At 39.6% G+C, this 13,001-nt stretch overlaps 1 protein-coding gene across 1 annotated transcript; it reads right to left on the bottom strand.

Moving 5' to 3' along the window:
* Window positions 1-463: 463 nt before the first annotated feature.
* GLT1 (NADH-dependent glutamate synthase 1) lies at window positions 464-12,930 on the bottom strand. The gene is made up of 21 exons (XM_087325226.1): window positions 12,285-12,930; window positions 10,663-10,800; window positions 10,408-10,560; window positions 10,217-10,317; window positions 10,033-10,129; window positions 9,809-9,918; window positions 9,599-9,702; window positions 9,293-9,472; window positions 8,862-9,205; window positions 8,707-8,777; window positions 8,142-8,611; window positions 7,114-7,986; window positions 6,862-7,016; window positions 6,610-6,771; window positions 4,927-6,528; window positions 4,098-4,289; window positions 3,747-4,015; window positions 3,356-3,661; window positions 1,827-2,094; window positions 1,467-1,724; window positions 464-1,311 (listed from the first exon to the last, which is right to left on the bottom strand). Exons 1-21 carry the CDS (start codon window positions 12,822-12,824, stop codon window positions 994-996), a joined length of 6,711 nt encoding a protein of 2,236 aa, XP_087181352.1. The 5' UTR covers window positions 12,825-12,930; the 3' UTR covers window positions 464-993.
* Between the last annotated feature and the right edge of the window lie 71 nt (window positions 12,931-13,001).

The following is a 13,001-nucleotide window of genomic DNA, read 5'->3' as shown; positions in this document are numbered from 1 at the left end:
ATAGTAGCACTTGATTTTATTTTGCATATAACTTTTGCTTCAATTTCAAGTCTACCTGCACCAAAACAATACAGCAGAATGTGAAAACCAGCTAAACCCTACATAATATCCCAATATTTTGTTAGCTATTAATCCACCTCAGCACCTAATACTGAATATAAAATATGTAATTATCTGCATTAACTGTTCGAAATTGCTAATAGACCATATCATATGTGAATATCACAGACAAAAGACAGGCACAAGCACAAACAAAGACACAGACAAACATTTACATCATTGCTATATGTTGAAGCTCTATACCAGACTTAACAAACATTACAACAGAGAGACCCCAGTATATGCAAATAAATAGATATCTTTCTGTTAATGGCAAAGTGATCACAAAGACAGACAAAAGTATTAATATCATTGGTACGCATGGAAGTTTTAGACCAAATTTACAAACATTACCAGACAGGTGTGCATAGAAAATTAAGTACATATATCTGTTAATGACAACATGATCACAGATAAAATTTGACAGGTAGAGCAATTCGGCAGTGTATGTCGCAGGGTTTTATGAACAAACTTTATATATTTATTAGAGACCAGTTCTGTAGAGATCACAACCTGAAGTAAATATTACAAGTGTTAAATAGTGCCTTTATATTATTCAATCACTGCATTTGCCGGACAGTGAAAAATGTCCTTTCTTGTCACGAGAAAATCTCGAGAGAAGTGAGCTGCCAGTACCATTCAACCTTGAATATATTCTGATCCTGTACCATGACCCCAAAAACAGCTCTCCCACTAAATGGCCTTACAATTACGTGTATATGTATGATAGTCATGCATCAACTTACATATCAAGTTGAATGTCACAAATTTTATTGTGGAGGTAGGGCTCTCCTTTCCATTGTATTTATAATCATCTCTTTTGATTCATCTTCAAGGTGGATTCTCCTCATATTGGTATGCATGTTACATAATGGCAAACAAAAGGCAGAATTTTTATCTGGTTCCTTGAAGAAGGCTTCCTTGGTTATCTCTCTCATTTCCAGCCTTCTTTTTCTGTCTACCACCCTCATTGTAAACATCATGAACTTGCTCTTTTTCCACTTCACCAACTTCTTCTTTATCTGGACATAAGAACTTGTCCATCTGAGATGCTGCTTGCCTGCCTTCGGCTATTGCCCATACCACAAGTGATTGCCCACGTCTACAATCACCGGCTGCAAATACCCCTTGAAGGTTCGTGCCATAGTGCCCATATTCAGCCTTAAAATTGCTGCGTGCATCCATTGCTAAGCCCAACTTCTCAGCTATATTCTGTTTTGGAAGATTCAAGAACAAGAAATCCATCAGCAAACAGTGTGTATCTCCATTATTTTTTAGCGTATTTCCTTGCTCTCATACAAAGAAAAAACATACAGACATAATAAGGCTTTACAGAGTTTACTTTTGAAACTTTTTATGTAGCTTACCTGCTCAGGTCCAAGAAAGCCCATAGCCAAAAATATGAGATCAGCCTCTAAAACTTCAAGACTGTCAGGTACTTCTTGTAGTTGAAACTTGCCATCAGCATCTTTTTCCCATTTCACTTTCACAATCTCAATACCTGTCACTCTACCTTCCTCATTTCCAATGAATCGTTTGGTCAACACCTGGTAGGATCTCGGATCTTTCCCATATTTAAAGACTGCTTCTTGATGGCCATAATCTGTGCGCAAGACTCTCGGCCACTGCACAAGACAAAGAAACACTTTTCGAAGTTAGAAAAATATCAATGAGCAAGAAATTCCTGAACATCATTATGTAAAAACTTTTATACATCTTCCCACAACCTGAGGCCATGGGTTTCCTGGTGCACGGGAAGCTGGCGGTTGGGGCAGCAATTCTAAGTTAACTATATTCTCAGCACCATGTCTCACAGATGTAGCTATGCAATCAGTTCCAGTGTCTCCACCACCAATGACTATTACTTTCTTTCCTGCAGCTGAAATATAATTACCATCTTCCAAATTACTGTCCAGTAAGCTTTTTGTGTTTGAATGGAGAAACTCCATTGCAAAGTGGACACCTTGAAGTTCACGGCCTTCTACATTCAAATCCCTACCAAATATATTCACAAATTTAGTCTCATAGAAATGTACACCCATAAAAAAGAAAGAATGGTTCTAGTTGCATGACACAAGTATAAGGACACCACCCACATTTCAATATAGCTTGGAATGTTCACACCTGAACATAAATAAAGTGGAAGAGAATAGAGTGATCTGAACTGATAACATTAGATTGGATAATGAATGAACATGGATCATCCCCACTACATCTCTTAATAGGAAGATGGCCCACTATGAGGCACTCTTTTTACTCACATCACAGGATGGATTTAACATTGGGCATTCTTATATGGATGCACATCTATCTCACGCACTTCACAATTTGATAGGGCAGCTTAGGTTCTCTTCACATTAGTTAGAAATTCAAATAGGAATATATGCACACAAATCTATGGAAGAATGGACCTGCCAATCGTGTCATGGATGGGTGGAATCAGAGGAGCACTATGTCTGCCATTGACCTGTCTTATGCCTCTTCAAACAAGCTTTGGCCCACTGCGCCATGTCTTTACAATAGGCGCTTCATTGTAATGTTGGGACATACAGTTGGTTCTATTGTTTTCGTTCAACAACTTCTCACTATTTCTCATGAGTTATTATAAGAATGGTCCCAACCACCAACGGTATTGCAAGAAAAGAAGAATAATGGTGCTCGGGATTGTTCTTCGAATAACGCAAGAGACATAGAGAGAAGTTGGACAACAATATAACCACAAACAGTTCATCAACAAAGAGCAATCACAACTTTCTTTAGCTCCATCACTCATGCTACATGTCAATCACAGGCTACACAAGTGGGGTCTCGACTAGGAAACTCAAAAGTGGTTACAATAGATTGGGCAATAGCAATGTGTCATGCATGTAGGCCATGACCACCTAGACCACATGCCCATTATCCTTGCTATTGACAAATAAAGGCCATTATCATCCAGCACAGAAGGTGCTTCCCTTGCTTTGGAGATCTGTCCATCTTGGAGCAGCCCATGTTGGAGAATTTTTGAAGCCAGAAGTTTCAATCTCTAAGTTCAGAATCTTGGGATAGATTCATTAGTGCCCTATATTTAGTTATATTTATTTGCTTAGTTCGTCTCCAAGACGAGACAACATTTTAAGATGTAATCTCTTGTTCGCTCTTATAGGTCATTGTGGATTCTTAAAATACGGTAATATATCTTTTTTTCTTTCTTCCATTGTTTCCCTCAACAGGCAGACACATATTTTAAACTGCAGTGCATGTTACAATAATGTACCTTGGTTTTGTGGCACCACAAGCAAGTAAAAGAGCATCGTGCTCTTTCCTCAATGTTTCAACTGAGAAGGCAGGATCGACACCAACATTGGCGTTCACCACAAATTTAATTCCTTCAGCAGCCATCAAGTTGACACGACGTTGAACAACATCCACCTTGTCAGTCTTCATGTTGGGCACTCCATACATCATAAGGCCTCCAATTCTGTCTGCCCTTTCATATACCGTCACAAGATGACCCATTTTGTTCAGTTGATCCGCTGCAGCTAATCCAGCAGGTCCACTTCCAACAATAGCCACTTTCTTTCTGTAGATAGACATACAAAGACTCAAAATTACAAAACATTTATGTAGTGATTGGAATTTAGAGCATCATTAAAGATATAACGTACCCTGTTCTTGACAAAGGTGGCCTTGGAACCATCCAACCCTCCTCAAAACCCCTATCGATAATGGTGCATTCCATTGTCTTGATGGTTACTGGATTCTCAATTATGCCCAAAACACAAGCTCCCTCACAAGGTGCGGGACATACTCGCCCAGTAAACTCTGGAAAGTTATTTGTCTCCAATAATCGATCAAGAGCCTCTCTCCATCGCCCTTGATGAACAAGCTCATTCCACTCTGGTATCTTATTACCCAGGGGGCAACCACTTGTCTCCTGCAGACAAGACATGATAAACATTATACACAATATCAACAATAGCATAAATTTTGTTTTTCAAATGTCTTAGAGACTTTACCTGATGGCAAAATGGAGTTCCACAATCCATGCACCTAGCTGATTGTGTCTTGAGGAGCACATCAGGCCGTGCATCCTCTAAGACCTCTTTCCAATCCTCAACTCTTTCCTCAACTTTCCTGTAAGAGAGTGATTCCCGTTCATATTTGATAAAGCCCCCATTTTTTATGGCACCATCTACCTTAGTAGGCTTCTGTAAACAGAAAATATATTTTCAGCATTCACTCTTCTTTCCGTAATTTATACACTTAGAAACTTCAAACCGTAATCAGATGCATACAAGATACTTGTATTAAGATGCATCCAGGAGCCTTCCAGAATCTGGACCAAACTTCCGGGTGCATCCATTTGTTTGACCAGGGCTACCTCCCACCCAAGGAGGAAGGTTCGCCAAGGCCACAGTCCTGATTACACAATCACATCACATAAACATAGGTCCTGATATACGATGCATCCAATGTGTCTTGAACTCAGGTTATGGATGCTTACATCTCCTTAATTAAATTCTGTATATTATATGAGAATTCTAAAAAGAAGCATAAACACAAGACGATTTGTCCACTTCTATGAATCTATGTTAAATCTATGAAGTTGGTTCTAGCATCTAGTTTGGATGTAGAAATGCATACACATTAAGTAGGCACCAAATCCAAGAATCAGTCTTCTCTTGTTCTTCCACAAAAGAGGATCACGCATACGTATGCACATATTAGGACTATTGAAAGAAAACAACATCCCATTGCTGCATGGTAATTGAATCATTTGAGTATGTTCCATATAATAATATATATTATTAGTGGACAGACACAATAAGGAGAGTAATATAGTACCTCCAAAGTTCTAGAGGAACTGGTAGGACCCACCGCCTTAACTGGAGATGATTGTTGCACAGAAGATTTGCTGGCCAACTTCTTTAATTCTTCAAATGCATCCTTCTTTTCAAGGGAAGCTGCTTCTTCTAATGCTTTCTGTTTTTCCATCAAAAGCACTTGCTTATAATCTTGTGGGAAGACTTTCACAAAATGAGGAATGAGTTCATCGAAGCTGGCAAGCACTTCCTTTGCTAACTGACTTCCTGTATACCTCAGATGTTGCTGGACCATCATACGCAAAGTTGTTATATCTTCTTCTTCCTCTACTTTGTCAAGGTCTACCAAACCAAGATTACATCTAGATTCAAAATTTCCATCCACATCAAGAACATATGCTATACCACCACTCATCCCAGCTGCAAAATTTTTCCCTGTTTTTCCCAGTATCACTACTGTTCCTCCAGTCATGTACTCACATCCATGGTCCCCTATTCCTTCAACTACAGCCTTTGCACCAGAATTCCTAACACAAAAACGTTCTGCTGCCATACCATTGAAATATGCTTCACCTCCAGTTGCTCCATAAAGTGCCACATTTCCAATGACTATATTTGTTTGGGGATCAAATGCACTACCCCGGGGCGGGTATACAACTATCTTTCCACCCGATAACCCTTTTCCTACATAATCATTGCTATCTCCCTCCAGCTCAAGTGTGATTCCTGGACAGAGAAATGCTCCTAAGCTTTGACCAGCACTTCCAGAGAGTTTGACATGAATGGTATCGGTAGGAAGGCCGGATGCTTTGTAACGTTTTGTCACTTCATGACTGAGCATTGTTCCAACTGCCCTATTAACATTGACAATTTCTGTTTCCAGGTATACAGGAACCTTCTTCACCAAGGCTGGTTGTGAAAGCTCTATAAGTTTCTGATCTAAGGCCATGTCCAAACCATGATCCTGCTTTTGAACACAGAATTGGGGAGCTTCAGGTCGGATCTCTGCGGAAGGCTTGAGCAGCAGTGAAAGGTCAATGCCTTGCAATTTCTCATTTGCACTTATAACTTCATTGTCCACCTCTAGCATATCAGATCTCCCAATCATCTCATTCACAGTCCGGAATCCCATCTCAGACATCAATTCTCTCATCTCTTCAGCAACCATGAAAAAGAAATTTATAACATGCTCTGGTTCACCAGCAAATTTCTCTCTTAACACAGGGTCCTGTGTCGCAACACCTACAGGACATGTATTTTTGTGGCACTTTCTCATCATGATGCAACCCATTGTGATGAGAGGAGCAGTGCTAAATCCAAACTCCTCTGCTCCAAGAAGAGCAGCAATAGCAACATCTCTTCCTGTCTTCAACTGTCCATCAGTTTGCAGTACAGTTCTACCACGCAAGTTATTTGCTACTAGTGTTTGGTGAGTTTCTGCAAGACCAAGTTCCCATGGCAAACCAGCATTCTTTATACCGGTCCACCTAGATGCACCTGTGCCTCCATCATGTCCTGAGATTAACACATGATCAGCATGGCCCTTCACAACTCCACTTGCAATGACTCCTACCCCTGCTTCAGAGACAAGTTTGACACTAATTCTAGCTCCTGGGTTTGCATTCTGCAAATGGAATGGAATATCAAACATTCATAAAAGTTCTTCATTCCAAAATCTCTCAACTCTCGGAAACTAGTTGCTTACCTTGAGATCATAAATCAATTGTGCAAGGTCCTCAATAGAATAGATATCATGATGAGGAGGTGGACTGATAAGCCCAACACCTGGCGTCGAATTCCTTGTAACAGCTATATCACCAATAACTTTGTATCCAGGAAGTTCACCACCTTCACCAGGTTTGGCACCCTGTTAAAGACAGAATGTTATGTTTCTTGGAAACAAGCATTCCAAGGCTGAAAAAAACATGGATCAACAGAAATATGTTTCGAGTTTAACCTGTGCCATCTTGATCTGCAGTTCAATTGCATTAGTGAGGTAATGACTAGTAACTCCAAACCTTCCAGATGCAACTTGTTTTATTGCACTCCTCTTTGGGTTTATAGATCCATCTGGAAGCAACTCTAATCTAGAAGCCTCTTCACCTCCTTCCCCTGCCAAATGCCATCAAATTTTAATCACAGGACAGGTTATTCAACTCATAACTTAACATGTTACCCGACAAAAGTAGCAAAGGTGTGCCAAAATAACCTGAGTTTGATTTTCCCCCAATCCTATTCATTGCTAATGCAAGGGTTGTGTGAGCCTCCAAGGAGATAGAACCATAGCTCATAGCACCTGTGCAAAACCTCTTAACAATCTCACTGGCTGGTTCAATTTCCTCCAAGGGAACCTTCTTTTCGGGCATGTCCTTAAATTTCAGCATACCCCGGAGATTGCATTTTTTATTGAGGCTCTGTACTAGCTTTGAATACTCTTTGTAAGCTTCAATAGAGTTGGTTCGAGCTGCTTCCTGTAGCTTTGCAATTGCTAGAGGGTCATTTAGATGAACTTCACCGTCTTTCCGCCAATGATAATCACCAGGGTTTGGCAAAGCAAGAGCATCTGCACTTCCCTCTGGAAGGGCACGTGAGGGAAAAGCCGCCTCATGCAAGCGGAGGAGGTCACGAGCAAGCATTTCAAACGTGGCACCTTCCACTCTGCTTGGAGTGCCTTTGAAACATTTTTCTACTACCTCAGTGGAAAGGCCAAGTGCCTCAAATATCTGAGCTCCTTTATATGATGCTAAAGTTGATATTCCCATTTTTGCAATGACCTTCAGAATTCCTGAGTTCGATGCTTTGAAAAACTTCCTCACAAGTTCTTCCTTTGACTGAAGCTTTCCATCAGCCTTTGGTGGTATTTTCCCATCTACTTGCAGCCTCCAAACTGTCTCAATTGCCAAATATGGGCAAATCGCATCAGCTCCAAAACCTACAAGAGTACAAAAGTGGTGCACTTCACGTGGTTCTCCTGATTCAACAATCAAGCCAATTCTAGTACGCTCCATTCTGGAAACTAAGTGTTGATGAACAGCCCCTGCAGCAAGGAGTGATCCAACAGGAACTCGCGAAGCGGATGTCTCTGAAATGACAGAAGTAAGATAGCATGTTAATAGAGGGCAGATTCTAAGTAACAATATCAATACTTCATTCATACTGTAAACTTGTTGTTGCTACTTTGGCTGGTTCATAATCAGTTGTATCAAATAAAGAAAATATCGTCATAAAGTATTTTACCTCTATCAGACAGGACTAGAATTTTGTAACCCTCTTGTATGGCAGATCTTGCTTCCAAACAAATCCTATCTAAGGCCCTCTCCAATCCCTTAGGTCCTTCTTGTCTTGAAAATGTCATATCTATAACTTTACTTCTCCATCCTCGATAATCCATCTTTTTAACTGCTTCCATTTCTTCAATAGAAAGCAGAGGACCTTTAAGAGATAATCTCCGGCATTGACCTTCATTGATTTCTGTTAAGTCACCCTCTGGACCAATCATGCATTCAGTTGACGTGACTATGGCTTCCCGAATTGGATCAATTGGAGGATTCGTCACTTGTGCGAACATTTGTTTAAAATATTCAAAGCCCAGCTTCGGTCTGCTAGACATTACTGCAAGGGGTGTATCATTACCCATAGAGCCCAAAGCCTCTGCACCATCTTTTGCCATTGGAAGTAACAGCATCTCCAATGCCTCCGTTGTATAACTATTCAATACAGTAACAAAGGAAATCCACTATCAGAGGAAATGTTTGCCATTTTGCAAATCATTACATTACACACCACAGTATCATTGCCTTACCCAAATGCTTTCAAAGGAGGCAACAACCCATGAATGCCCATCTTCTCCATTGTTTCATCAGAAATTTTAACCTATATAATTCACCAGCATTAGATTCAGAACTCTTTCCTTATCAAACCAATGCCTGAATGAGCTGATATTCTTAAAATACATACATCCATAGAGCCTATTATATGTGGCACTGCTAACTCTGCCTTTGGCACTGAATCCACTATCTCTTTCAAAACTATTTTTTGTCGGCGCAACCAATTTGCATAAGGATGTTTGGAAGCATATTGCTTCTTCAGTTGATCATCATCCACCACAACATGCCTCTCAAAATCAACAAGCAGCATCATGCCGGGGTTGAGCCTACCCTTTTTGCTCACATCTTCAGGGGCAACATCTACTACACCTACTTCACTTGCCATGATCACACGACCACTGTGTGTCTCATAGTACCTTCCTGGACGGAGTCCATTACGATCCAAAGTTGCACCAAGATATCGCCCATCAGTAACTGTGGAGCAATATGAATTTTAATAACACAAAATTTTAAACCAATTTAGTAGCCTAGACCAGAAAAAAATACAAATGCCATTCATACATGCAATAAGAGCAGGTCCATCCCAAGGCTCCATCACTGCAGAAAAGTACTCATACAATGCTTTCCGTTCAGGATCCATATTGTCATCATTCTGCCATGCCTCTGGAATCATCATCATTACCGCCTCTGGAAGACTCCGCCCACTCCGAACAAGTAATTCCAAAACCCCATCAAAGGCACCTACACAGATATATAAATGTCTTCAAATTTCTGGAACATTTAAGAAATTGGAAACAAACACTGGAATGCCTGAATTAAAAAGCTCTCAAAACGTGTTAAACTTCACATGCATCTAATCATTGATACCTGAATCAGATGAACTTGTATCAATTACTGGCAACAGCTTCTGAAGCTCATCTGCAGAAAGACCTAGTTCTTTGCACTTCAGGAGGCCTTCCCGAGCTTTCATCCTATCATGAATTGAACATGAATAAACCACATCGCTCCAATTTAGAAAAAATAGAATAAAAGATGAGAAATGCAGGGCAACATATTAGTCAGAAAATACACAAGTACCAATTTATGTTGCCTCTCAAGGTGTTGATCTCTCCATTATGACCTAAAACACGCATAGGCTGTGCTCGGTCCCAACTGGGGAAAGTGTTTGTTGAAAACCTCGAGTGTACCTGGAGCATTATCAAGGAATTTTTTTGATATGATGATGAATCAATCAAACATAACTCACCTAGTTCTAGAAAAAGCATCATATTAGAACAGTTTAATAAATACATAATGCTCACCAAAGCCATGTAGCTGGTAAAGTTTTCATTACCAAGGTCTTCAAAGTAATAATTTTCCAACTGATTTGGTTTCAGCTGCCCTTTGTACGTGATCGTTCTGCAGAAAAAAGCAACACTATAGCTATGATGTTCCCTTGAAATTTAAATACATGCAATTGAGGCACTCATTGGTTCCATATATTACCTCGATGACAAAGAACAGATGTAAAAGTCTTTTGGTCCACCATATGCTAGGTTCAACGCAGCTCGAATGGCTATCATTGAGGTTTTCCTAAGTATATACATCTACATGGTTGATAACAAAATGTCCACGCTTTAATAAACATGTGTCAAATTGTAATATATGTTACCTTTCAGAAGATATAGGTGCAATACCTGTTGCTCCAAGTCTAAGTTGGATCTGCTACTTGGAGTTAGAAATATTTGCTCAACAATGGGCTCTGTAACTAGGGCAGATTTTCCTAGATCTGAATTATCTGTTTTCACCCTTCTCCAACCCAAGATGGTGTGACCAAGCGATTCAGCAACCTATGTGCATCGAGTGTAAGGAACATGAACCTTCCATAGATTAAGATAAGCAAGGAAGAAAAAGAAGTGTCATAGTAACACAAATTTTATTAACTAAATGACCTTGTTGAACACATTTTTGCTGACATCTCGACGAGTGTTGCTGTCGTTGCCTTTGTCATCTTGCGTGGGCAGGAAGAACATCCCAACCGCATATTCATTAGGGGGTGGAAGCTCACATCCAATATCACGTTTCACTACCTGAATGCATAGGAATAGAGGCAAATCTCAGATGCTCTGAAGAGCCAAGTTTCCAGTAGTGGTAAATCTCAGAGAATTTAAGCTAATACTCTATGATTAACAAAATCTCAGAGAATTTAATTTACTACTTTGATTAACAAAATCTCCGAGAAATTAAGCCGAAAAAAGTGGTGGTTAGCAGTAGTTCTTTAAGAATTTAAGCTACCAAGCTTAGATTAGCAGTGATATCTGAGAAATTAATCTATTAAGGTGTAATTAATAGTAAATCTCTGTGAATAAAGCTATAAAACTTTGAGTTTCAGTAAACCTCACAGCTCTTAGGGAACCAAGTTTCAACCAACTATTGGTAAATCACAGCGAACTTAAGCTATCAACATTTGATTAGTTGTAAATCTTAGAGAACATAAGCTACAAAAGAGAGGATTAGATGTACACCTCTGTTTAAGCTATCAAACTTTGATCAGGGGTATATCTCTCAGAATTTGAACTACCAAGCAGCGATAACATTCAATCTACAAGAAAAAAAGTGCTACTGAGGGTGGACTGGTGGTAAATCTTGAGGTAATTTAAAATAATTTAGGACTATGGAGGTTCAATTAGTTGTCAATTTTAAACCAGCAAGCTTCTAGGAACAGTAAATCAAAGCTTTGATTAGTAGTAAATCTGTAAGAATAATTTTAATTTACCAAATCTTCGCTTTTCAAACAAAACAAACAATTAAAGATTGAATGATGGGAGCTGTCACAGTCTATTAGTAGTGAATCTCCGAGACTTAAACTACAAAACTTTGGTCAGTTGTAGATCTCTGAGAATTTAAGCTATGACAAAACTTCAATTAGTCATAGATTTAAGAATTGACGCTATCAAATTTTGATTAGGAATAAACCGCCACGAATTTAAGTTACAACTAGCAGCAAAATGTCCAACAACTTAAGCTAAGAAGCTCCATTTCTCCAGTTATTTAACCAATCTCCAAGAATTTAAGTTACCAACCCCCAAATAGAATAATTCTCTGAGAATTTAAGTTAGCAAGCCTTGAATAGGAGTAATTCTCCAAGATTTTAAGCTATCAAGCCTCAAATAGGAGTAATTCTCCGAGAATTTAAGTTATCAAGCCTTGACATCTCCTAGTAACCTCCGGTTGGTAATGAATCTTGAACATATCAAGCTTCCATTAGTACCAAGCATCAGGTACTAGTAAAGAAACCCCAAGCATCAGATACTAGAAAAAGTTACCAAGAATTGATTAGTAATAAACCTCCACGAAGTTACAATTCCAAACTTTGATTCTAAACACAGATCAAACCAAAAGATAGTACACAGTGATGCTTTGAAAGGACAAAAACCAAAATAAGATATATATGATGGACGGGAGCATAAAATTACATACTTCATCCAAATATTGTATATGATGGCTCTTGAAAAGGAAAAAAAATTGATTGTTTGCGTGTATATATATATGGGAGGCAGAACAATTTACATACCTCAGCCAAATATTCGTGGGGGAGGGCAACAGTGATACCTGCACCATCACCAGTGTTCTCTTCACATCCACAAGCGCCACGATGCGCCATTCTCACGAGCATCTCCAAAGCATCTTTCACCGTTTTCCGGCTAGGAATTGCAGACAGCTCAGCCACAAACCCAACCCCACATGAATCCTTATCAAATGCAGGGTCATATAACCCTAATGGCCCAGATGGATATTCTGAGAGAGCCATGGATCGAATCAAGTGTGTGCACGGGTTTCTTCGCAAGGGTGGGTTTGCATGGGGAGAGATTCTTCCCTTATTGCTCTCACTTTTTCTTGTTCTTAAATTAGATGTTTGCAAATTGAGGCTCCTCCTTAGGCCACCAGGGAAGTGGGTGTATTTTCCCTGTGAACGGATGCTAGATAACGATGAAAATGATGACAACAATGATCCATGTAATGAGCAAGGTTTCGAGGAGAGTAAGGAGGAAACAGAGCATGAGACAGAGGAGGGTTGTCGGAGAGTAGAGGGAATGTTACTGAGGGATGCCATTGTTAAATATATTTGTAGAATCAAATCAAATCAATTTGATCAGCTCTCTCTCTCTCTCCGAGGGAATTAGGGTTCAGGATTCAGGATTTTGCTTTATGGTTTAGGGTTTAGGTTAATTACAGAGCAGAATATGCAGCAGAGAGGAAGAATCTCTTTTATTTTTACCCCCCAAAAGAA

This window comes from Azolla caroliniana, unplaced genomic scaffold, assembly GCF_043228905.1.
Source record: "Azolla caroliniana isolate FFs.n. ecotype wild unplaced genomic scaffold, voAzoCaro1.0.p SCAF_10, whole genome shotgun sequence".
NCBI classification, from domain to species: Eukaryota; Viridiplantae; Streptophyta; class Polypodiopsida; order Salviniales; family Salviniaceae; genus Azolla; species Azolla caroliniana.
Note: the sequence above shows the minus strand (reverse complement) of the source record. Positions and strands in the feature narration are given on the sequence as shown.

Excerpts from the sequence above, each read along its gene's own strand:
- GLT1 (XM_087325226.1), bottom strand. The coding sequence starts at position 12,824 with ATGGCATCCCTCAGTAACATTCCCTCTACTCTCCGACAACCCTCCTCT. Across the intron at positions 10,801-12,284 it reads CCCACGAATATTTGGCTGAG|GTAGTGAAACGTGATATTGG; the intron begins GTATGTAAATTG and ends CTATGCATTCAG. Across the intron at positions 10,318-10,407 it reads ACTTAGACTTGGAGCAACAG|ATGTATATACTTAGGAAAAC; the intron begins GTATTGCACCTA and ends TCAACCATGTAG.